General features: G+C 39.8%; 1 protein-coding gene across 8 annotated transcripts in view; it reads right to left on the bottom strand.

Moving 5' to 3' along the window:
- The window catches only part of dnah9 (dynein, axonemal, heavy chain 9), a 178,919-nt gene that overhangs the window by 150,752 nt on the left and 3,335 nt on the right, over positions 1-24,832 (bottom strand). For all 8 annotated transcript variants that reach the window (XR_006399614.1, XM_044338784.1, XM_044338783.1 and 5 more), the window contains exons 4-21: positions 24,103-24,233; positions 23,710-23,921; positions 21,830-22,063; positions 21,485-21,652; positions 20,888-21,004; positions 20,618-20,768; positions 18,949-19,063; positions 18,681-18,749; positions 15,378-15,504; positions 14,690-14,836; positions 11,914-12,022; positions 4,816-5,057; positions 4,537-4,672; positions 1,802-1,998; positions 1,374-1,636; positions 902-1,063; positions 480-702; positions 74-240 (exon numbers count right to left, since the gene is read on the bottom strand). Coding sequence is in view for 7 of the 8 variants with exons in the window: in XM_044338784.1 (XP_044194719.1) it covers positions 74-240; positions 480-702; positions 902-1,063; positions 1,374-1,636; positions 1,802-1,998; positions 4,537-4,672; positions 4,816-5,057; positions 11,914-12,022; positions 14,690-14,836; positions 15,378-15,504; positions 18,681-18,749; positions 18,949-19,063; positions 20,618-20,768; positions 20,888-21,004; positions 21,485-21,652; positions 21,830-22,063; positions 23,710-23,921; positions 24,103-24,233 (2,970 nt within the window). In the remaining variant the exon portion in view is untranslated. The remainder of the gene's footprint in view (positions 1-73; positions 241-479; positions 703-901; positions 1,064-1,373; positions 1,637-1,801; positions 1,999-4,536; positions 4,673-4,815; positions 5,058-11,913; positions 12,023-14,689; positions 14,837-15,377; positions 15,505-18,680; positions 18,750-18,948; positions 19,064-20,617; positions 20,769-20,887; positions 21,005-21,484; positions 21,653-21,829; positions 22,064-23,709; positions 23,922-24,102; positions 24,234-24,832) is intronic.

The raw sequence follows: 24,832 nt of genomic DNA on the forward strand, positions 1-24,832 counted from the left end.
ATAAATGCAAATGGGGGGATCAAAGTGTTACCAATCAAACTACTTGCTAACAAAGATTAAATAAGTATTCTACCTGAAGGGCCCGTTGTTGCGAAAGTGCTCCCTGAAGGTGTGTTGCTCCACATCGAACGAAGCGCACTTCCGACGCAAGCTTGCTACCTCGATGGCCTGCAGTGGCGCCACCTGCTGTTTGACTAACACCGCCTGCTTTTTCACATTAGTCCATTTTTCTGGCAACTCCTGGAGATTCATAGACAGATAGATAAACAGATAGATATAAAGAAAGTGAGATAAACAGGAGGAGAGAAAAGCAAGGAGCAGAAGTGACAGATGATAAATTGCCAGGAGGAAGAGCGAGGAACAGAGGTGGGTGATTGGAATGCAAAGAAAAAAGAAGAGAAATGGCTGTCTCAGCTAAAAGAAAAAAACAAAGGATATGTGCTGCAAATAATCTGAACTGACTGAACATGAGTCCTTACTTCTAACTGTTTGTAGACCACATCAGGCAACTCCTGCTCATAGACCTTCAGCAGAGTGATGGTTTGCTGCAGGGGTTCAAACATGGCATCTGTAGTGTTTTGTCTCTCTTTCACAGCCAGCAGATGACCCATGACAGCCACCAGGCCACCGTAGTCACCCTCCTCAACCCGCTGGCCCAGGCCGGCCTCAGCCACACTGACGAACTTCTCCAGATCTGACAGGCTGGGGATAAACGACCATGATCATTAAAGGGGCACTCCATCATGATCACTTTACCTGCCATGAACAGCACCGCTCAGGCAGAGACTCCAGTTTTATAATGTCCTCTGAGACTTAAGAGGGTGAAAGTTTAAAAATGTATAAAGGTGTTGAGTTTTACAAACAGGCATTTACCACACAGGAATGGTCAGAGGTACTTCACCTGTTGGTTACATGGTCTATGAGGTGCTGTTTGAACATGTAGCTCCATTTTTTGATGATGTTGAGCAGGGCACTCTTCATGTTGCGGCCGTCCACCCTCATCCACCCGTGGAACACATGCACTGGTTCCAGATCCTGTGCTTCCTCATAGATCTTCTCATACCTAAAGCATATGGATTTAGACAACACATGCATGCGTGTATACCATATGTGGTCAGTACGCAGTCGATTTAGCAATGAACAATTCCACCCTGACGGGATTTTTTCCTCATTTCCTGTATTTCTTCCGTATTTTACATCAGTTTTCTTTGATTTCTTCTAGTGTTTTTTAATACATAACGACCTGTTATTTTTCCTTTATCCCTAAATACCCTCAACCTAAACTTAACCTTAATTCTAATCTTAACTCAAAACCTAATGCCTTGTCTTAAACCAACCTTTTAAAGAAGAGATGAACACTAAAATTAACCCACCCGTCCACCTGCTCCCTAAAGTTGTCCAGTGTCGGCGGGCTCTCTGGGACGCCGTCATCAGCATAAACCTCCATCTCCTGGCTTGTCAGAACATGGCCATACAGGAGGAACTGACGCATGAACTCTTTCCTGTCATCCACGTACAGGTAGCTGTAGCACTCCAGAGAGTTGCGGAACTCGCAGCACGTTGCCATGACGCTCTGCACGCGATCCATGAGGAGGTGGCGCATGTCTGCCAGGTCGGCCATGTCCTCCATGTCAGTCTGAGGGGAAAGGGAAGCGAATTCAAAGCATTTTGACAATATTCTTAATCATGTGGCATGTAGAATATCAGGTGGAAGCTCACTGCAGTGAGAGAAATTTAGGATATTGCAAGTGAAATAGAATTAAAAGGTATGGTGTTTGGATCTGCATCGAACCTACAATACCTGGTAGTGGGGGAAGGGGCTGTGCTGGGCCAGGCGCGGCACCAGTGAGGAGATTCGGAACACATCATTGATGAGACTTTCCACCAGCTCAAAGAAACTGTCTCCTGTCCCAAAGTCCAGAGAGGGAGTGAACACCATGTCAGGAACCTTTAGATCCAATTGAGCCTCGAACAGAGGCGCTGCAACCGCTCTTTGGTCTGGGCCAAAAAAGAAGGATTGGTTAAGATTGCTTAGTAGCACACAGCTAATGAGTCAAATTTCATCTTGACAATGTTGCAAAAGATTTAATCAGTTCAAGACTGAATTTTCAGTGTGGTCAAAACTTTCACTAAATGTTCCCCAAACTAAAATGGAGAAAAAGAAAATGAAGAAAGAGAACAAATAGGAGGTGAATAGTAACAACCAATCAAAAAGTGGAGCAAAATCTCAAACACCTGAGACAATTACAACCTCAACAACTGATAAAAAACATCCCTAAAATGGGGAAAATTTATATCAGTAACTGATATAATACAAATGAAAACAGAAATGAATAAATACATTTCAATTTTGTTTTATATTGTGAATCTGATGCCTAAGGAAGGTCTTTGACTGTATCTCCGATATCTTTTACCTTTGGTATTTGCAAGTTAGTCAAGGGCCTACTTGTGTGATGAATTTCTGGTAACTGACAGTGCACTGCAGGAGTGTGGAGGTTTATCAGAGTTCACTAGGACACGCTTGATTAATGAGGTCATCTTGTGGCTTGCACAAATATAATACTACATGGCTTAATCATGCTCATATTGTATATTTGTTGGTTTTATTTAATTCCACACATAATGAGGAAATGAGTTGGATCAACCGTATATAAAGTATTACGCTTACATTCATGTGATGGTGAAAAAAGCACAGAACCTGAGATGAGTATTATAATTAATAAAGATATTAAATTGAGTTATCTAAAGGCACATAGGTGTACTGTAATAAATAAGACATTAAATATTATTTTGAGAGTTTTCTGCAAAAAATTTTAAGGAAGGAACTCTATCACAATCATTGATAAAAGGATATGACATTTATGGCAATATTCATGTATCAGATATTCAATACTATTCTTATCAATGTCATCAAGAAATACAGAGTTCTAATATTAAGTGATCTGTGGAGGTTCTGTTATAACTATTTATATTCACACTGAATCCAACCTGTCATAAACTTCACCTTCACATTGATAACTGTAGGTCACAAAACCAGCTTATGGACACATTACCACCAGCCACTGGACTGGTAAGGTGTGATAGACTGTAATGAATTATGGAATACACTTGGCTCTGAATACCACTTTGAAGGAGTGTGAAGCAGTGAAGAAGTGTGCATCAAGTGTGCGTTATTTGTATTATGTGTTGGCATTTTTCAGACACTGGACACACTTGCCTACTACCACACCACATGTGGACATGTACTTAAGTGCTGCAGACGGCAAGTGTGGGTGTTGGGATGGACATTTACTGTACTATAGATGCCCCTGTTGATGAAAAAATACATAACTTTGGTTAAAAATGCTTTTTTTACTGATAGAACATAAGGGCATATTGCATAGAAGTCTTTCATTTCCCATGTACAGTAGGTATTAATATACTGTAAGTAGTAAGTTACACACCAGTGAAACAGAGCCAAGAATAAAAAGTATAAACAGGTTAACATGATAATATTCATCTATTCAGTTTATCTTGTATAAGAACATAGGAGGTATTTGTGTTTTGGTTTTCAATAATTTCATGTTTCCAGTAATTTTAGGGATTCTTTCTATAGTGCTAGAAAATGTGCAAAATATATCATCCTAGCCAAGATCTGGACATAATATAATTATCCAGAAGTATTCTTGAATTCATTGATTCAGAATATTGAATGAGACATCCACCAAACTGCATCTAACGGAGCTACAGTGTGCAGACCTTCATCATTCTTTTTTACATTGTTTCTTTGGTCCACCTGTTTGATGTTTGTTGGATGTGTGTGTCTACTACACTTTCGGTTGTTTGTTTGGTTGTCTGTCTGTGGCATTTTGACACAAAAATATAATTTTTCAAGCCAAATATTTGTTTCAAATTTCTCTGAATGGATAAAAACGGTTTCATTTCATTTCACAAGGGTAGGCCTGTTTCGAGGGCTAAACAAAAGACTGTAGGTAGTGAAGAACTGAGGTTGAGGGGACCTGCTCTTATCATAGCTGCCCCTGATATATTTGCAGGTCAGTTCACTCAGTTCAGAACCCTCCTAATCACAAAAGACTATTTGAGCTGACAGAAGGAGGAGGAGAGGGAGGAGAAGACGATCAAGTAAAAGTGAGAGAAAAAGGAGAAGGATTGGACACAGTAGCAGCAGCCTGGCAATAATCCAACACATCTTGAACGACATCCCAGTCCATCTAAACTGGTTGACAAAACTCATGCCAGCAAGCAAGTCTGGAACTATTTCATGTCCACAGCCAATAAAGGCGGACACCCCATTGACATCAAAATCCCTGAGGACGTGTTCCTAAGAAGCCGTCCAAGTCAGCAGGCTGGCAGGACGGATAATGTTTTTGGTTTATGGTGGAATAGGAGTAGCACTGCTGAAATTTTTGATATTGCACTTATATTGCACAGTAGTAAACCAACAACATCACTAGAATGCTACACATAGCCAGTGTCAGGGTTTTTTTGGTGTTTGATTTGTCTATGAATCAAGGGTTTTGTTTGTGAACGTCCTACCAGTGTTATCCAGGAAGAACTTGAGAGAGCACTCTATGCTGTTGAATAGGCCATCTATGATCATGTCGTCAATGTACTCCACATAGGCCTTCCACTCCTCAGAGGACGGCTTGGCTTTGAACAGCTCCTGATTGTTCTGAGAACATGACAAGGCATGACACCCTTACTGAATACTGAAATCACTGACGTCACAGTAACCTCACAGAATGATGAAATGCGAGTGAAACTTAAAGCCAATTCGACATTTCACATGACCACTAGAAAACATCTTTTAACTACCTTAAGCAGAAAGTGGATCTTTTCTCCAGACGACCGTATCAAACTGTAAAACCTGTCCAGCCTCTCAGCCTGGTCCTCCAGACTGAGCAGCGTGTCTTTTTTGCCCTCCTTCCTGTCGAACATGGGGCAGGCCCAGGACCTCATGCAGCTCTGGATCTCCTCCACATTGTCTTTGGTCCTCTGCAGTCGGCTCTCTAGGTCACAGACAGAGTCTCGCACCTCTTGGATATACTCCCAAATGCCTAGAAAGGGATGGATGATAGACAAGTGTGGTTGAAAGGTCAAAAAGAAAGAATTGGAGTTAGCATGTGTGACTAAAATACTGGAATCTCCAAGAAAAAGTTCAAGATCAGATCTCTTGTAAGTCATTTTAATGTTATTTTAGTTTAATATTATTTTATTCAGCATCACTCACCCTCTAGTCAGTTAGTACTTTCCCCATGCACAGTGCACTAGTGACCCTGTTGTGATTTATCCAAGGTATAATTATGTACAGTATATAATATGGATGGATGTCTTTCAGTGCTCTGCAGTTCACTTATTGTTCACCATGGAGCAAGCACTGTTCTTTAAAGGTGATACCTATTCATCAAAAATGCTTGGATTGGTCCAGATTTAACCTCTTCCACTCCCCAAGGACGCTGGCATCTGTGGGTGACATTACTGTCTTTCAGAGGCTGTAGCGGGTTCAGTTATAAAGCTATAGTCAAGATATTGGTATCATATGAAACTAAGTAACCTAAGGAATCCATTACCAACCATGTCATGCTAGCTTGTTGGGAAGGGGGCTAAATACTGCTCCAAAGTTAGGCTAAATTTTGGCGAGGGAAAAACTGGCATGGTCATTTCAAAGGGGTCCCTTGACCTCTCACCTCAAGATATCTGAATAAAAATGGGATCTATGGTTACCCACAAGTCTTGGTGTATTAATTGGTATTTTGACCATTTTTATGAATTCTTGAGTGGTCAAAAATGGTTAAATTTTGCACCAAATCTGTGTATCAACCCAACAATTGCTGCAACAACTTATGAGATATAATTGAGCATGTGAATGGCGTTTATATACTTCCATCATAATGTTCTAAGCCCTTTTACACTCTAAAAGTTTCAAAATTTAAATAGGTGCCCGACCAAAAGACAAAATTCATTACAGATTTATTACTAGAAAAACTTGGCACACAGTGCTGAGTTGCATCTCACATTAATCTTCAGGCTCCCAACTTTCAAATGATGTATACCACTTCTATGTGGCATATACTGTTGCTACTGTTACTGCTATCGCCCCCTAAACATCCCCTGTCCCCCTGAGAAATGGGTCTTTGGTAGGGGGGCGGGAGTGGAAGAAGTTAAAGCTAAAGCTATATAGATAAATATATCTGCAATAAACTGCTATTGGCTGATATATCAGAACAAACAGGGATTTTGTTCTAAAAAGGCTGTAACTATCGAAGAAACCAACTTGATTTGTCTAACTTGGACTGCTGAAGCCTCTATACGTGTGCCAATAAGTGACAAGAAACTACAGTATAGCAATGCCAAAGATGTTTGAAGTGATTTAGAGACAGTAAGGCCATTACATTTGTCCAAACAGAGAACACTGACAAGTGTATTCTTCAAATGTAAAATGTGACACTCTGTAAATATCTTGGTCATATCTTTGTATGGCTATCAAGCTTTTTAGCCACATAAGAAACGTAGCTCTATGGATGGTACTTATCAATCTATTGGTCAAACAGTCGGTCCACCACTTTGAAATATCCACCAGACTGAAATATCTCAACTATTGGATAGATGGCCGTGAAATTTTGGTACACACATTCATGTTCCCTAGAGGATGAACTGTAATACATCTGGGGATCTATTAACTTTTCCTCTAACACCATCATCTAGTCAAAATGCTAATTTGTCCAAAAGTTTATGACCAAATACCTGCAAAAGTAATAACATTCCCATCAGCTTCCACTGTACTTGTTCTATTTTGTACTGGTTTACTCCTATGATGATCTCTGCACTCACCGCCCAATCAGGAGGTAGCAACTGCGCAGCATCCTCCCACTATAACACCCCAGCATCTACGCTACATGTTTCCTTTAGAAAGTCACCAACAAACTGGGGCCAGCTGGGCTTGTGGTTATAGGGCCTTCGCCTCACCTCAGGAGGAAAGGGAGACACCCCCTCCGACCCAGGTGGGGTGCCTTGCATGGCTATCAGTGCTAACGTATGAAACATCCTGTGTGTCAGAGTGTGTAGTGCTAGGATAACTGCTCTGTAGGGCGATGTAATAAGCGGGGCAACACCCTTGCTGTCTCCAGCCAGAGACAGTGGCATGAACAGGCCCAACACCCGCAACGGGGAGGCAGGAATGGCTGGGCAGGCACAGGATGGCTTGTTCTGGCAGTGGACCTTTCACGGGACCTCTACATGGAATGGCGACCCAGCGATGCCTCTGCTGCTGGCAAGGAGGAGGCTGCTGGAGGTGGAGAACCCAGCTGCTCCAACACCTTCCGGACCATTTCCAACCAGTCAATCATGACCTGGGCCAAACAGGGATTCGGTGGGGAGCAGGACGTTGAAGAGCAGGCATTGTTCACGCTCCTTCGGGGTGGACAGGCCCAGCCAGAGGTGGCTGTGGCCTACCTGAGTGGCACACATGGCGCACATAAGCACTTTTAGCGGATGTACATTGACAGGGTGCAATGGCTCCAAAGGATTACACTACATCTCTTTTTGCGGCCGCTGGCTGAAGCACTCTTGCTCAATACTGGACCAGTTTCAAAAATTGTTGTCCCCGTTAGTCAGTTAGACAAAAAAATGATGTGAAAATAGGGTCCACGTTGAAAAATCCTTAAGTTTCCCCTAAAGAACTGTTGTAGTTGTAATTTTACTCTCAGCACTACAAAATCCTGGGGCTGTTTCACAAAATTTGCAACATGCAAGCTGCAAGTTGCAACATGAGATACATTTTCTCTCAAGTTAAATTTGACTCGTTTAATCAAAAGAAACATCGGACTTGAGACCCATGAATAAGCATGCGAGAGGAACTGCAGGACTCAAATGTATCTGCAATTTGAGAGTTACAATAATTTGTGAAATGGTTTATTAGCATTATTCTTACTTTCTTGTTTTGATTTGAAGGAATGGATCATATATCATTGTACATTTTGTTTAATTGACTATATACACTCTGTAACTCGAACTGAGAAAGCACATACATAGTGTATGAGTCTTATCTCCCAGTTTTGATAAAATCACAATATGTTTGCACGCAACACTGATGTATCCCTGTATACATGATTTACATGCAACGTTGTGAAAAAATGCAGGGTTAAAAAAAATAAGAGGCAGCTAGCAGTTTTAATTAATAATATGACAGCAAGCAGCATCAGCCTCCAATGGTGTCCCCCACAGAGTCTGCCTGCAGTCTCCTCTCAGCAGTGTTTAGTGCAAGCAGTGGCTTTTTTTGACGATGAAATGCAGCCATATGCAACAGTGTAACAGACTTTTAAATATAAACTGAAATTAATTACAAAAACTAGAGCTCTAAAAGTACATGATACATGGATCAATGACAAAATACATGTGAACATGATGTCATCAGCCCCAAAATAGAATGAATGCTGTTTCCCTACATTAGGGAAATTTACTTCAAAAAGAGATGAATATATACAGAAAAGATACCTATACACTTTCATTAAAATAAATCTACAGCAGAAAAAAATCTCCCACAAGCTTCCCATATAGTAAGTAGTTATATGCACACACACATACACATAGCACAACATGAAGCAGATAAGTCTGTCTGCAGGGGGACTGTGAGTCTGTCCGCACAGACAGCTGAGTGTGTTGGCTTGTACCTTAAACACTCTTTTCATTTCAGCTGCATTCTTCTGGGAATCCTGGAGTGGAAGAAAACTAACAATGTGCCTGCCAGCACTGTGTCAATCAAAGCTTGTCAATGATTGAACACCTATTCTTATTTTATATGGTTTTCAAAATGCAAAGCTTCTCTGTTGATGTTACATGTCACTGCAGCCTACTCTGCCCTAGAAATGACAAGGATGAGACCAAACAGGAAAGAGGAAGACAGAATATTTCAGCATCTGTGACTTTTCATACAAATAAATATCTGCTGTATTGCTATTTGAAATCATATGGTGTACTATAATACAGCATACACACATACTGTATAAATACATTTCAGATAGTTTTTACATTTGCTGTTCTTTCCTTATCAAAAATCTCTGGTACACAGGAAGTGGCATGTTTATGTATCTGGTTACAGCAACCATATTTTGGGTACTGTAGGAAGAAGGCACAGTGACCACCACCTGACTGAGCAAACAAACAGCTACAATTTTTCATCCTCAGTAAATCAAACTTCACCAACAGAATGAGGACAGACGTCACAGAGCTGGACTTAGTATCTACTTGACTGCTTAGCAATCAGGGAAAAAAGAATTACAGAACAACGAAATTATAAAACAACAAAGAACCTGAAGTTAAAGGTCAAGGACACTTTTAACAGTCCCTCTTATACCCTGAATAGACCCCAGAACATCCTGTCAACAGTTAATGAAGATTTACAGTGAGATCTGTGGATTATCTTGCATGGCCTAGATCCTCCTGCAGGAACAACTCAGATGAGCAGATTCGTTCTTAAGTGGCATGTACAAGTATCGTAATAGAATTTGTTGCATTCACCAATTTTCTTGCATTTAGAATTTTGTGAAATTTGTCCCACCGGTTTGTGGAAGTGTCCATTTAGGGACCAGACTGTTTTTAGCTTTGCTTCTGGAGAGGTATAAAGCTGTCTAGTTTGGGTTCACAATCTTTAGAGAAAGGGCTGGCTTTAGGGAAAGGGACAGCTGAACAACATGCTTTCTCTCCAAAAATACATGATTGTATTTTTGTTTGTGTTTGGACATTTGTATAATTGTTACTGATGATGTGATGGATTGTACAGTGTCTACAACTGCTTCAACAATTAACAATGTTTAATGCTTTCTTTATGTCTCTGTGTGGTTCTTGAGCAATGATGAAAAATTTCCACAACAATCCTGACACCAACATCCAAATGTATGTGGATGACACTGTAATTTATGTACATGGTAGCAGTATGACACAAGTTGCTAATGACCTCACAAATTCCATTGCTCATGTAACAGCATGGTTAAAGCAAGCCATTTACAACTAAATGTGCCTAAAACAGTATGCATGATTTTCACCAAGACAAACAGTTCTAGTGTAGAGCCAGATGTCTTTGTATCAGGGAGAGGCTACAGGTCGTATCTGAATACAAGTACCTCAGAGTTCTGATTGATTCCAAACTTTCTTTCAAGGCTCGGATGAAAAAGATCTGTAACTGGGTCAAATTCAATCTTTCAAATTTCAGATTCATTTGAGATTACATGTCAACCGAGATGTACATGCATTCTATGGTCATTTCCCATATCACTTACTGTTTGACAACCTGATCACAGGCCAGCACTACTATTCTAAAACCATTACAGTCTTTCTATAAACAAACATTTAAAATCCTTGACGAGAAATCGGTACATTTTCATTATTGCCCAATATTAAAAAAATATAATTTGCTGAGTTGTGAAAACATAATTGTAGATGTCTGTCTTATGTACAAGATTATATATGGCTTGATTTCTCAGAAAGTTTGTCAACATAGGAACAACAGCATATCGGTTCACAAGAGGTGCAGCAAGAGGGGAATGCATTATTTCACTCAGAAAAAGTGCTTTCAGTCAGTCTGCATTCTTTGTTAAAGCTGCACTAGAATGGAATTCCATCCTAGCAACTATTAGAGAACTGGACACATACGGTTTATTTAGATCTCATTTAAAGAAAAGGTTCATTAGTTGTTAGCTCTGTCAGCACTAAAACTCAATTGCATTGTCTGTGCTGAACTTCCCTTACTGGCTGCTGTCGCCTGTCACTATCTTGCTATTGCCAGTCTGACCTCGTGTACCTGCATGCATATCTCATTGTGGTTTTGCCTCTACTGTGTCAGATTCATTTATGTATTTTATGTACTGTGCATGCTTTTTGTGTCTGTGCTTCTGCTTTGCATGTTTCAGTCAGTGTCTAACAATGCAGCACAATGTGGTCTTATTCAGTCCATATTTGTATTAACATTAATGTCTCTCATTTTATTGTTTTGAATGTCGTATATTATGAGCCTCTGTGTTGCATGTTTTAAATAGTACCTGACAATGTAGTATAAGGGTGCCCGGAATGATGTTTTTTATTAACATTAATATTCTCTTTTCTTTTTATTATTGTTTAGCATGCTTATAAATCATCTCAATAACTTTGTAATTCCAATCTTATATTCTGTTTTTATGGTGAGTGTATCATCTGTCCAGGGACTACAGATGAAAAATAGCCTCTTGGCCAACTCTGGCACATTTACAGCAATGTTTATTAATGTGCACTGTCCCTGTTAAATAAACCAACAAATAAATGAAATAAAGAAATAAATTAAATTTGCTGCATTACTGCTGGTTTCTGACAGCAGGACTTTAAGCTCCCACTGTTTGAAGTTCTTCTTTTTACTATTGGATAACATTTCTTTGTGAATAAAACTTCCCCACAAATTGAGCAAAACAGGTAGTCATATATTGCAATTTGGGGGATTACATTCATGACCAACTCTTGCACACCTAGTTATGCACAGGTGGCATTTATCAAGTTGAGATGAGCAATTTATAACAAGTTTGTACAGCTAAGGAGGTTTGTTGAATCTGACTTGAGACACAAGAAAGCCTTGGGACAAGGGTACGAATGTGTTCAGTGAATGTGTTTTTTGCATCACTGTTTCTGCATTGTTGCCAAGGTTTTTAAATGTCTTCTCTGAGGACCACAAACAAAATGCCATTCATCTCCATTGTATTGAGGTGTAGACAAAAATCTCAAGGACAAATAGCACAAAATCTGGACAAATAAAATGTACATGGTTAAATAAGATAAGAAGTAAGAAAGTATGTTTTGTGCAATTTAGCTTAACAGACTTGAGGAAATGAGATATTTAAATGTGTCATTCTTCAGGAGCATCTGTTTCTGATAGTTATAAGTAAGCACCCAGACCTTGGCTGTTCCAATTCAGGCTCTCCTCTGCCTTTTGGAGCTGAGCGTCAATGTCCCTGAGCTGGCCCTGAACCAGAGGATGCTCCACATCGAGCACAGAGCGCATCACCTGCAGCCAGACAGTGGGGGAGGGAGGAAAGAAACAGAAAGATAAGATTTGATTTTCAGCTCCCATTAAGTGAGTACAGAAATATCATTTTAATATAACTGCCACTGAAAGGCCACACAGAAGCCAAGAGCTTCGAGACAGGGTGTCGTCCTCATTAAAGTCACCCTTTCTGGATCGTTCCATGTTGCTGTGACTTAATTGGATTTGAACTTTTAGTTACCTAAAGCAATGAATTGCTGTATTTTTAAACTAATCATCACATTGAAACATTGTGTACTTGCAATACGTGTGGCTGTGCTTTGTATGCGCTGTCCTCTGTGTGGCTGAGTTAATTACATCAGTGATTGCTCTTATATTGTTATTGAAATTGCCATTTTGACCCCATATCCAGTTACCATTAAAGGGTGGGCCCACATTTTTTCATATGCCCCTATGTACATTGAAAGGGTTCTTAGTTGCTGAAATTGTTCCCACGGTCCATACTGGGGACAAAGAAATGCCTTTTTAAAGCAATTTCAATGTAAGTAATAGTGGACAAAATCCACATTCCTTCTTCTGTGTAACAAGACTAAAGACTCTATAGCCATGCTACAGGCTCTGTGAGGCTGTGAGCTAAATGCTAATATCATCATGCTAACATGCTCAGAATGATAGTGCTAGCATGTTGATGTTATGCAGGTACAATGTTCACCATCTAAGTTTAGTGTGTTAGCATGCTAATTAGCACCAAACAAAGTACAGCTGATGCTGATGGGAATGTCATGAGTTTTGCAAGTATTTGGTCATATACCAAGAAGGAGATCAAAGTTTTTAAGGTTCATCCTTTGGGAACCATGAATGCCTGTACCAAATTTCACAGCCGTCCATCCAATAGCTGTTGATATATTTAAATCAAAAAAATGTCAACCTCGTGGTGCAGTTAGGAGATCACCAAAGTCATAAGAATACATTATCTGAGAACCATGAATGTACAAAATTTGGTGTCAATCCATCCTGGGGATGCTGAAATATTTCACTGAATAAGTAAAAACTTTGACCTCATGGTAGTGCTAGAGGAATAGTCAGAAGATCACCAAAGTGGAGTCATCCTTGGATTCATCTTCTGGGAACACAATGGCTGTACCAAATTTCATGGTAATCCATTCAATATTGTCGAGACATTTCAGTCTGGACCAAGGTGGTGGACCAATTGACCCCACTGACCAACACTGCCATCTCAAGAGCCATGCTGCTAGCATTGTTAAAATATATGATATGATTTAATTATGGATTACAGACAGAAAAACATCCAAGTGATAACATGTTAAAAGTGAAAACACTTATTTCCAACATGATCATGCATTCTAAACTTCAACTAAAGCCAATAGTCTGAGTTAGACATATCAAGTGGATATCCTCCAAAGTTAAAGTCTTAAGTACCAAATTCCTGTTTCTAATATTAGCTTTTGCTGAATTTTGGAACGCATGTTAGAACAGAACAAGCACTGTGGGTTTTATCTCCCATCACTATCACTTGCATTGAAATTGCTTTATGAAGTGCCCAGTATAAACTGGAAGAACAATTGTAGCAAACTACAATAGAATTATTTATGTGATAGTGTCTGTGTCTTCAAGTTGGAGGTATAGGAAAGGTCAGCGTGGTAAACTAGCCATTATTTGTATATAATTTATCTCATATACAAATGCAAATGTTGAGCTGTCACTCAAATCACAAGGGTTTGTACTTTGTAGAGCAAGATTTTTGACAAATTTATACTGTTCATTTTGATTTACAAAGCCGGCAATGTGAGGAAAGGCTAAGAATCATTAGGATGTGTCTGTCCATTATTATTCAAAGCAAATTTCTTATAATTTAATAGAAATCTAAGTATTTTTTCACACTATCATGGCAAGAATCAAAATGTAGGATAAATGTAAATTGATAAATGCCACATTTCTTGGCAATCAATCCAATAGTTAGCTGGATTGACCATGGATGTTGCCATCAATAGAGCTCTACTGTTAGCGGAGCTAAAAGCCTCTTACTGCCATCTAGTGTTTTTCCTCTGTTGCCCATTGCAACCCCACCCCATGCTGTGATGTCAAAAGGAGAGACTTTGAGAGACCACTATAACGTGCAAGGCGAGAGTCACATAACAGACAATGACAGCTGAAGGTGTTAATAGGCACATTTTCTAGCCTTTTAGCTTCTCTACTTGCACTGTAAGAAGTTTACAGTAATGGTTTCATTATTCTTTTATCACTATTTATTTGTATTACAAAACCTATAATGTGTGGGTCTGTTGCCTAGCAAAACACTTCCAAAATATGAGATAATGAAGCGGGCACAGCTCAATACCATGCTTGTAAAAAGGGAACAAACTTAAATTTCAATAATTAATCTCAACTAAAATGTATCCATTGTCACATTTTGTACACAAAAATGAATAAAACAATAATAGTGATCAAGTGGCAGTAAACATGCAGGCAGATTAGCTCTCTGGTGGTGGTGCTAGCTCATCTACCACCATCGGTCACATGACCCTCGCACCTTGGAGGTTGCAGAGGTCCCTTGAGAGTCTCCCAAGTACCACTCTACTCGTTCTAACATCAAACGCTAGGGGGAGCGTGCTGATCCTTTAATACGCTGTCTTGACTGCTTTTAGCCTAATCCACCTATTAGCCTACCTTGTTGTATCGGCCCACAGTGAGCTCCAGGTTGGCCACATACTGCCACAGCTGACCCCTGGTGGTGTAGATCTGCACTGCAGTGTCAGGGATGGCTTCAGTCTGCCTGGCCTCCAGGTACTTCACTTCCCTCAACACAGATGCCAGCTACAGAGGGGAGAAAGAGGACAGTGGAGACACTGAGAGACATACTGTATGAACACATTTACAACCAGATAGTCATATTAGGGTTTGATCAGGGCATGCTACAGATACTGTTACTGTGCAATTTAACATCTTTATTTTATACCAATTGTCATGGTAAGATAAAAAAATATTCAGAGCTTTGGTCCCACTCAGATTAATGAGATGTCAGTTAGCAACTCATTAGAGCATGATCCAAATTTTATTTATTGGTTTGGGCAACACTGAAATACTGACCAAACTACATGTAATTAAACAGAAGAATATGAAAATACAATACTTTATTTGCGCATTTATACTCTTCACTGTGTATGAAGGCAGATATATGACATGTAATAGATAATGTTTAATAAAAGGCTGAGATCAGCCTGATATATCACCAAATAATAAATCACTCAGACTCTGTTCATTCAATAGGCATTCAGAGTGAAAGCTTTCAAGCAGTGACACATTCAGCAGCCTGTCTCGGATCAGTTTCTCTAGCATATGGACCAAATGTAAAAACCTGCGAGTTGAAGTTGACTGAGATCAGTTGAGAGGCAGGGTCTCTGCTGATTAATGGTAGGCTGAGGTTGTACTGAGAACTCTCGCCCACGGTCTCTGTCCATGTCTCATACAAGCTTGTGGAGTATCTGGAATACCAAACACAAAGAAAACAATCTGTGATCGCAATCAAACAAAAGTTATTATCACAGAAAAACAATTTGCACCTTTACCGGCAGGGTATAACATTGTTTCATATTCCCATTAAAAAGGACCCAAGCTTTTATTTCACAAGGCCACAGGCGTGAAAACGGCTCACATCATGAAAATTAACATAAGCAGCAAAATGAGCGGCTAAAAGGCATGTGATTGAGCCGTTTTCCCAAACCTCTGAGGTTGTAAACAGAATGAGTGGCGTGATTCGCCCGTCCGTATCAAGCAGAAAATAAGGGGAGAGGGAGAGATAGCTGGAAGGAAGGTTAGTTGCAAGCGTGGGGGGGGTAATATGAGGATAAACGCTGATTCATCTGCGAGAGGCTGGGAACAGACAACATGTCAGGGATCTGTACAGCTATATCAATCTGTAAATAGCCACGATTATGATGAGAACTTCAGTGTGCACTGTGTGCTCCTTATTGGATTTCTGCCGTGAGCTTCATTTCCTGATAGTGGCACCGCAGACGCAGAGGCAATCAAATGCCTTGGTCATGGCCATAAATCACGCAGCATTTTGTCTGTGGGGGTAATGAGTGAGGTTGCCCATCCTGTTCCTGACTGGAATATGTATAATAATGGCGGCGTTCATCGGTGGCAGCGGCGATGATTATTACAGCATAACAAGGGCTCTAATTTCTGATGGGAGTAAATTGAGGGCAAAGAACTGGTGTTGTTCATCATTCCATTATTCTGGGTGGGGGATATAAAGTGAAGGACTGATATTAAGCATGTGTGGCATAAAGAGTGAGCGTTTGTGTATCTGTGCATGTGGTTATGTGCATCTCCTTCACAAAAGACCTATTGTCATACCTCTGTGTATACTGCTCATGCACGCACTTTTGAATTCCTATACTTGTGAGGAGTTAGACTCACTATTTTAATTCACCAACCTTTGTCCTTCCACACTGCCGCACTGCCAACTCAATCATTGTTATTACTGTAACCTAACAGTTATCCTAATCTTAGCTCTAAAAATAGCAAAAACATTATGATTGCAGCTAATTATTATTTGCATTATGGATGATCTGCCAGTTATTTTCTCGATTAATAGATTCATCGTTTGGTCTATAAAATATCAGAAATGTAAGAATACCAGAATTTAAGTTGAAAAACAGCAAATCCTCATATTTGAGAAGTAGGAACCAGCAGATCTTTTTAGCTAGGTCAATTTAGCTTGAAACATTACTTAAACGAGTAATCTATCAAAATAGTTGCTGATTAATTTTCTGTTGATGGATTAGTTGATTAATTGACTAATCCTTTCAGCTTTGAAAAATACTTAAAAGACACTCTATGTCTTACTGTGGTAGCAATGCGCACCTTTAATAATGAACAGCTAAAAGCTAAATTAGCACCCATTTTCACTGGGGTTGCCTGCCATAATAATTTAAAGGATGCAAAAAATTGTTGGTTAAAAGCTCACTTGATTAATATATTCTTATATCAACACTTAATCAAATGACGTTGCAGCTCTGTGAAGCTGTTTAGCTTACTTTTACTTCATTGTTTTGGTTTTATTGCCACAAATTTATCGTATTGTTTAGTCTCAGCACTTTCATTAACCGTCATTTTGAGAAAAAAAGCTTTGATAATCCCACTGTACACAAAGCCCAGAACCAAACAGCAGACATTAGTGAACAAAAGCTAGCTAGCTGGTGAAACAGCTAACATTAGCTATGTAAAAGGTTGGTGGAACTTAAAGCAAAGCTAAAAGGAGACTGAACATTGCACTTATGTCTTACATTCAGAGCAACAATGAACACTAACGTTGCTTCATTAAGAATTTCCATCCAACTCTGCAGTCTGCTTTTAAGCATCTTTCAGGTCATTGTCTCGGTTTTACAGTCCCACTATTCAGATTCACTCTTACCACTCTCTTCAACATCCTTTCCAGCAGTAGGCAGCGGTTAAAAAAAAGCTCTGATGAACCCATTGTTCACTGTTTGTCCAGCACCAAACAGCAGACAAAGTAAGCTTCTAGCTGGTGAACATAGTGGAGCTTTTAGCAACTAAAGACACTGACATTTTTTTCATGAGCTGGTGGAGACCAAAAGCTAATTAGAGAATGAATATTAGACTTGCATTCATCAGATAGTTCCAAATGAATCCCAATGTTCTGTGTCTTCTGGATGTATAAATGGGTAACTATTTTGCTAACATGATAGCCATAACAACTTTTATAAAGTGATAATATGTCAATGTTGTGTTTACATATTGTTGTGCTGCCCCCAAGTGGCCAAAAACAATAATGCAGGTTTAAAGGCCCTGTACAGGTGGTTTCAGTGATTCTACCTAATTAGACTTCTGCTCATTTGTCACACTTGGAACTTCATGATGTCCCTGTAATCACTCCCTATTTACTATAGTATAGTGCAATATATTTACCCTACATCATTTTATTTTAGCATCTGAATTCTGAGTGGAAAATATGTGCACTATATGGTGCCATCAAAAATTTATCGGAAATCTTGATTTACCTGATTTATTCTGTCATGATTCTTACATTACCTCCTAAATTAAGTTGTAACCTTTGTGGCCTTATAGTGATGTGAAAAGTGGCATATAAAATATAGCAACAGAAGATCTCTCTGTCTCTTTCTCTTTGACTCTTGTGCAATTCAGTTTGATTCCATATAAACAGCATTTCTCCCCCAATGGGATGCTTTATCTTGCAGGTTTTGATGTTGGATGTGGTCTAAAAGGCCATTTCTCACTTGGCATCAGTGAGCAGCGACAGAGCATATGGGATTATGGGAGTCCTGTGAAATAATCTGCAGAGCAGTGCCACAGTAATGAGAACATAAATCATGCCTGGAGCTGAATGTCTACATGCCATTCCACAGGGGCTGCTTCATAAATGTTATACCCTCAACTAACAAAATCACAAATGTTCAGTTTAAAATCAGCCTTGGTGTGAAATTGCATGACGGAGTCACAGTATCTGATTCATGTTATTGACTTGCTTGATATTTACAGTACAATAAGGTGAGGTCCTCTTCAGTCACTGTCAATTCTGTTTGATCTTCCTTTCTGTTCTTTTATTCAGTAATACATACATCTAAGCATGATGACACACGGTGTAATATAGTGAGATAAGATACACACACACCTGTCCAATAGTTGCATCATCTCCTCATACTTCTGGATGACCCTGGCTCCTTCTGCAGACTCCAGGCACCTGCAGAGAAGATGAAATTTTACAACCCATGCAAAGGTTATATCCAATATCTTTCCAGGAGCCATGATTCCAAAGGATCTTTTTATGAGGCCTTTAAAACAATTCACAGCTCAATTAATTTACAGTGAGACCACTGGAAATGCATGACCACACATTCATTTTTTAAATCTCTATACTGGAGACAAAAGAAAGGACTCACGGATAGGAGAGGTGTCTGAATTTGGAGAATGGGGCCTGGATACGCTCTTGTAGCTCTTGGGCCCATCTCAGCCCACCAGCTACTGTTGGCATATTCTTATTCACTGGAGTGAAACCTGAGGAGGTAAAGTATCATTACTTACTGTTATACAGATATTTACCACAAAGGCAGAGACAGATTGAGCTAAGGACTGCACATATTATCTGTTAGAGTGCACATAATTCACAAATTAGGGCTGTGCCAGAGTAGAATGGACCATCTAATTTCACTGAGTCTCTATAAATTTGACCGGCAGTATTGCCTTAATCAAATTCTGGTGTGGTATTGTCAGTAGCAGGAAATTTTCTGCATACAGGAAAAGTGAATAGCAATAGCCCATCTAAAGATCACTGGAGTCACTAATGTAAGATCCATTCATTCATTCATTCATTCATTCATTCATTCATTCAGAAGTTCGATTTTTTACACTGGTGCCATGTTGTGGAACAGCCCTCTGTTACACATCCAGCTGTTTCTTTCAGCCATCAAACGGTCCTTGTTGCAGATGTTTTAATGTGGACATTTGTTTTTATTTTTTAGATTCAACTTGTGCTGATGTCATTTGGATGTCTGGATTTCATTGTTGAGTTTTATGTGTGTTTGTGTTTAAACATATTGGTACCATGTGGAAGTGTTTTGACTTCAACATGTTATCCATGGATTTTTATGGTTTTGTAATCCATAAATAAATCATATCATATCACGTCTTTGTCCTTTATTGTCCTTTGCTACAGTTGAAAGGATCACATTATGCTGAATTAGTCAACATGCCATGTAGTGGTTAACTATTTTGTCTTACATGACTTAAAGGCACATCTACACAGTTGTTTTCAATTGCTCTGATTGAAAAAAAACAGCTCTAGAGCTATGCTGGGAATTACATGATGTGACAACAGGGTGGGACAACATACCCTGCGAACAGGTGCAACAAAACAAAACAAACAGGAGAGTGAGGGAGCTATCAATCAAACCCAGTTTGTTCACACCCACACAGTCCTAGACACAGAGGTCTAATTAAACAACATAAGTGAAAACGTGTGTGTGGTTTGTTAGTGTGTAGGGCCTGTAAAGGTTTTAAATCACTTAAAATATGCTAAACGCAAGACATTTCCTTTCTCAGGATCTCTCTGGGTCTCTCTCTTTTTTAATTAGGAAGCTTTAAAGCCGAAACCATCACAAGTTTAATCCCTACAACAACCAATGTGTCCTTGAGATGTTCTTATGGATCTCACTGTTAAAGGCATTGATTGAAGTCCTGCCCAAACGCTCATTCAACCTTCAAAGGTCGGCTCACAAATTATTGAAAAAATAAAAAGTTTCAGTTTTACTTGTTTAGGTTTTGAGATGTCTGGGATTTCTGTCTCGACCCCAGTACAGTGAATAGGCTTTTTCTTTTCATCTGAACTACTTTCTACCAAAGAAATAATCCATATGAAAACTGATTTTTATATAATTATCAGTATTTTGAGAACGACAAATGATATTCCATTCTATTGGTTGAACCAACTCTTTAACCACATTTAACACCAACCAAAATAAACATTACTATTTTAATCTTGATAATAAATACAACATATGTAACCTTCAAATGACTAAATTCAACATGTACAGGCATTGTTACAAATCTCACCCAGCTCCTCTGCAATCTGAATGTGTTTGTTGTAGAGGCGTTTACAGCAGTCCAGTTCCCTGTCAAACATGGACACCAGGAGAGGGTACCTATCCAGAGCATCTTCAGCCACTAGGGGGCGCTCCAGCAGGCTACCAAACATATCCAGAACCTGCAGACATCAGAGGTGTGAAAGGGCTTTCAAATGAATATGTGTGTGTGTGTGTGTGTGTGTGTGTGTGTCTGAGTGTGTGAGAATGTGTGACAAAGAGAGATATTAAGTTCCCGGACCTTGAAGGCGTGCTCCAGTCCGGAGGCGTCATCAAAGGCCTGACAGAAGACGGCTCCTAGTCGCCGGTCTGTGTCATCCACCTTCAGTTTGAACTCCCTCACATCGTCCTCAAACTCCTGCAGGGCAGATAGCTCAGCTAGACCGACAGCCAAAACACCACACAGCAGTACAAGCTAACGCAGAGCCAGCACAGCATATTCGTTTTCACATCTCACTGACTCAAAGCCATCCAGCGGGGAGCGCAGACTGGGTCTTACAAGCAAAGTAAATTGCTTTTCTTGCTATAACTCAGGGACATCTTTGTTAAGCAACTAGATGGCACTGAAAAAAGTCTATTTTGGCAGAAAAACAATTTGCTCCACAAACGTTGAAGTGACCGGTGTGGTGGTGCTTGCAGCGTGAGAAGAAAAGAGCATGTACTGAGAGGTATTCAGGGATAAAAATCACACTGAGCTTGTAACTCGTGTCTAGTATTTCATAAACCCTTGTGAAAATGAATTGACCTTAAAAGTTACGCGACAAAAAGAACAGCCTATTTTTCCCAGCAGGCAAGTGATCAAAACCTCAATGTATCCTGTGAATGCAACACCCCTTACCATGTTGCAGAGGTCCAAGCAGTCATAGGGCTTCTCCGTGAAGAATTTGTAAGTGTCTGCAAACTCTTGGTGGAGCAACTGGACCTGCTGGCTGAGGGCTCGGCCTCGGACGCCTCCAATCTCCAATTTCTCAAGCTTTAGTAAGTCCACAGCTGTCAACAGGATGTCCTATACAGTAGGGAGACATAGGAAATGGAGTGCAGTACCACTGTAATATCTCTGCAAAGGTCTGATTTGTAAAATAAGGCAAGTTTCAGTTCTGTATCTCTATCAGCACACCAAAAGTACTAACATTACTTGAGGAACTGCCACCTTTTGAGTACTGTATAATGTTTCCACACTTACCTTAATGGTCTTGACCCTGTTGGTAAAGCGGTCAAGTCCAGAGAAGACCAAGAGCGGCGAAAAGTCCCAAGGTTTCACCAAGCTCCCATTCCCCTGGTATTGGCCCAGATTGGCCCTACGGTCCTCATAGGTGCTCCTGAAGAGCTGAAGGATCTCCAGGCTTGTCTGCACCTTGAGGAGATTCTCTGAAACCTCTCCTCTGAGAACCTCCTCTGGAACTAGATACACCCGGGCCTAGTGGTGAAAAACAGTAAGCAGGTTAGAATCTGGTATGTTCTTCTATAGTTGTGTCTTAGGACTCAGTGTTGCATGGCTTGTGTGTTACGTGTATATTGCCATTTTACTAACCCATAACTGTATCTTTTAACATTTTATCAAGATCAACATAATGATTATAGTATTTTATTCATGTCTACTGTTAATGGCTGTGGTCAGTATTGCTTGGCTGTGTTTTGTTGCTTCATGTTGCTTGCACAGCTATTTATGCCGAAATGTTGTTTGTTATTGCAGTACTGATGTTTTGTTGTTCCCTGTTGTTCTACCTTGAGAACTTGTGTTCTATCTTGAGAACTATTGTTTTGTAGCTGTTACTGTCTTTATGGTGTCTTGTTGTCTTCGTTCTGTAAATTTTATCACTTTTTAGTTTTCAAAACATCTCACCAAAGGACTGCAGTTGAAAATTAGCCAGCTGGCTAACACTAGCACAGAAATGTTGATTAATGTGTGTTGTCCTTATAAATAAAATAAATGAAATGAGCTCAGCTTAGTTAGGCTTATGATATACATGTACTGCAGTGACAGTTAAGATATTTCAAATAAATCAAATAAAAAGTAGCTCAGTTGGGTGTAAAACCACTCAACCTGGCAAAGGTGGCAGCAGGGCACAACTACTGCTATTGTTTCCGTCGACATCCAATCCAACTAACACCTATATGTATGCTACAATTTGCTTCTATTGACCTAGTTTTATCTCACATTCTCACCAAATAGAGCATGTTATAGTTTAATAGAGGAACTATTATCAACTTAGATGGCAGAGGCAAGAGGACAGCTGCCATTTACTTTGGAAATGGAAATGGAGGTGGCAACAGCTCACTGTCTGCCCTGAGTACCTTTAGGGTCTCCAAAAGCTTTACTGTGTGGCAATTAGTTTGTGGTCATAACTGACAAATTGGTTTGGGAATATGTGCCACAAAAGTGAAGGTCCTGTGTCAAAATCTAGTGTAAATACTGTTACTGTTTCACTTGATTTTATGCTAACATGGTGAGTATTCCATCAGGGGGACATGTTGCAGATATAACAAACTGACACACAGAAAGCACGGTATGCTAGAATAGGAGCTCCGTTGGTCTCTGGGGCTCTGGGCAAAATAAATTGAAGCTGCCATGTGCACTGTACCTGATGGGTATTTAAAGGCAACAAAATGCATACACAATAGAAAGAGAGGAATTTGTGAATTGGGGCCCACAGCTCAATTTCGCCTTGGGCTCCCCTAGTGGGTTAATCCAGCACTGGTGGCTGGTAGGTCTTTCCTGGGAAAAGTTTTCAAGTGTCATATAGTATATTTCTGGCAGCAAAAACAGAGTTTTGTTTCCAATAAACTGAACACAAAGGAACTGGACAATAGAAAATGTGATAGCATGAACAGTGAACAGACAAAGAAAAGAGTTCCACCCACAGAGAGTAAAACTTCACCAACACTTAAGTTCCAAGAAAAAAAAAACAAATCACACCCACTCTGTACTGACAGGTGATATCTAACAAGTGCAGTTCAGAAACACAACAGTAATGACTACTTAGCAGCAAAAACACAACATAAAACTAAAAAAAGCAGGCTGTATGGATCACCACTTGAACCAGAGAAGAAACTGCACTTGACCTGCTGTATGAGGAGGTTGCAGGTCTCCTGCAGCAGAACGATGAGGCGTGCTGGGGAGTTGTAGTATCTGGAGTTAGCCCACACCAGACACACTGTGTGCATCAAAGGGCCAATCTGACCCCTGACTTCAGAAAACTCTGCTGTCTCCATGTCCTCAAACAAGCGCTGCAGGGGCCTCAAGTAGGTGCAGATGTCCTTGGCCTCCTCCAAAGCTGGTGAGTGAAGATTTGATCAAAGTCCGTTCAGTAAACTCAATACCACATGTGCAAAAGTAGATGATAATAAATCATCTTAAATCACACTTTAGCCCTTCAATCGAGCATGTGCTACACCTCAGAAAGCAGGCCTCATTACATTTTGCTTTATTGTCAGATGTGTAGCTTGTGTCATTACCTGCAATGACGTCCTGTAGGATGTTACTAAAAGCAGGGGAATAGCTGCTCTCCACAGCCTCCAACAGCATCTCCATCTTTTTCACCTTGGAGGATTTTAACTGGGAGTGGATGCACTCCAGATCTGCATATCTTCAAGTATAAAAGAGATGAAGAGCAAAAGGTTTCTGTCTCATTTATAGAAGGCCAGTGGATTGGGTTTCACCAACTGTACATAAATCAATTTCTAAGTTTGTTTAAAGTTCTTACTACTAGCTTCAGGTCAGTTTCAGACTAGTGATTTACTACATCTGGTTGCACCATTAAAATGTCTTAACTAGTAAATACATCAGTAACATGTAAAATGGTCGCTAGAAAACATCTGTAGCTAAATCCAGCCACAAGAAATCAATATTATATTAATATGTAGACAAGAAATCACTGTACTATAGCATCACATGCCAAAAATAACAGTTTTAGGGGCCAAACAATATACAAAACCTTACTACTAATCCTTTGCAAATGTTGGTATGAAGTTTTATAAATGTATTCATACATGGAGAAATGTCTTTCAGAGTTAGTAGTATTAATGTAGTTTACAGTGAGAAGGAAATATTCAACTATACTAACCAATGCTATTTCATTTAGGCTGTGTCCATTGTGGAATATTTGAGAGCACTATATGGTGAACACATTTACAAACAGAATTTGGACACTCACATAAAATTGTGGACAGTAAATACAGTACATTA

Source organism: Thunnus albacares, chromosome 20 (assembly GCF_914725855.1).
Source record: "Thunnus albacares chromosome 20, fThuAlb1.1, whole genome shotgun sequence".
NCBI lineage: Eukaryota > Metazoa > Chordata > Actinopteri > Scombriformes > Scombridae > Thunnus > Thunnus albacares.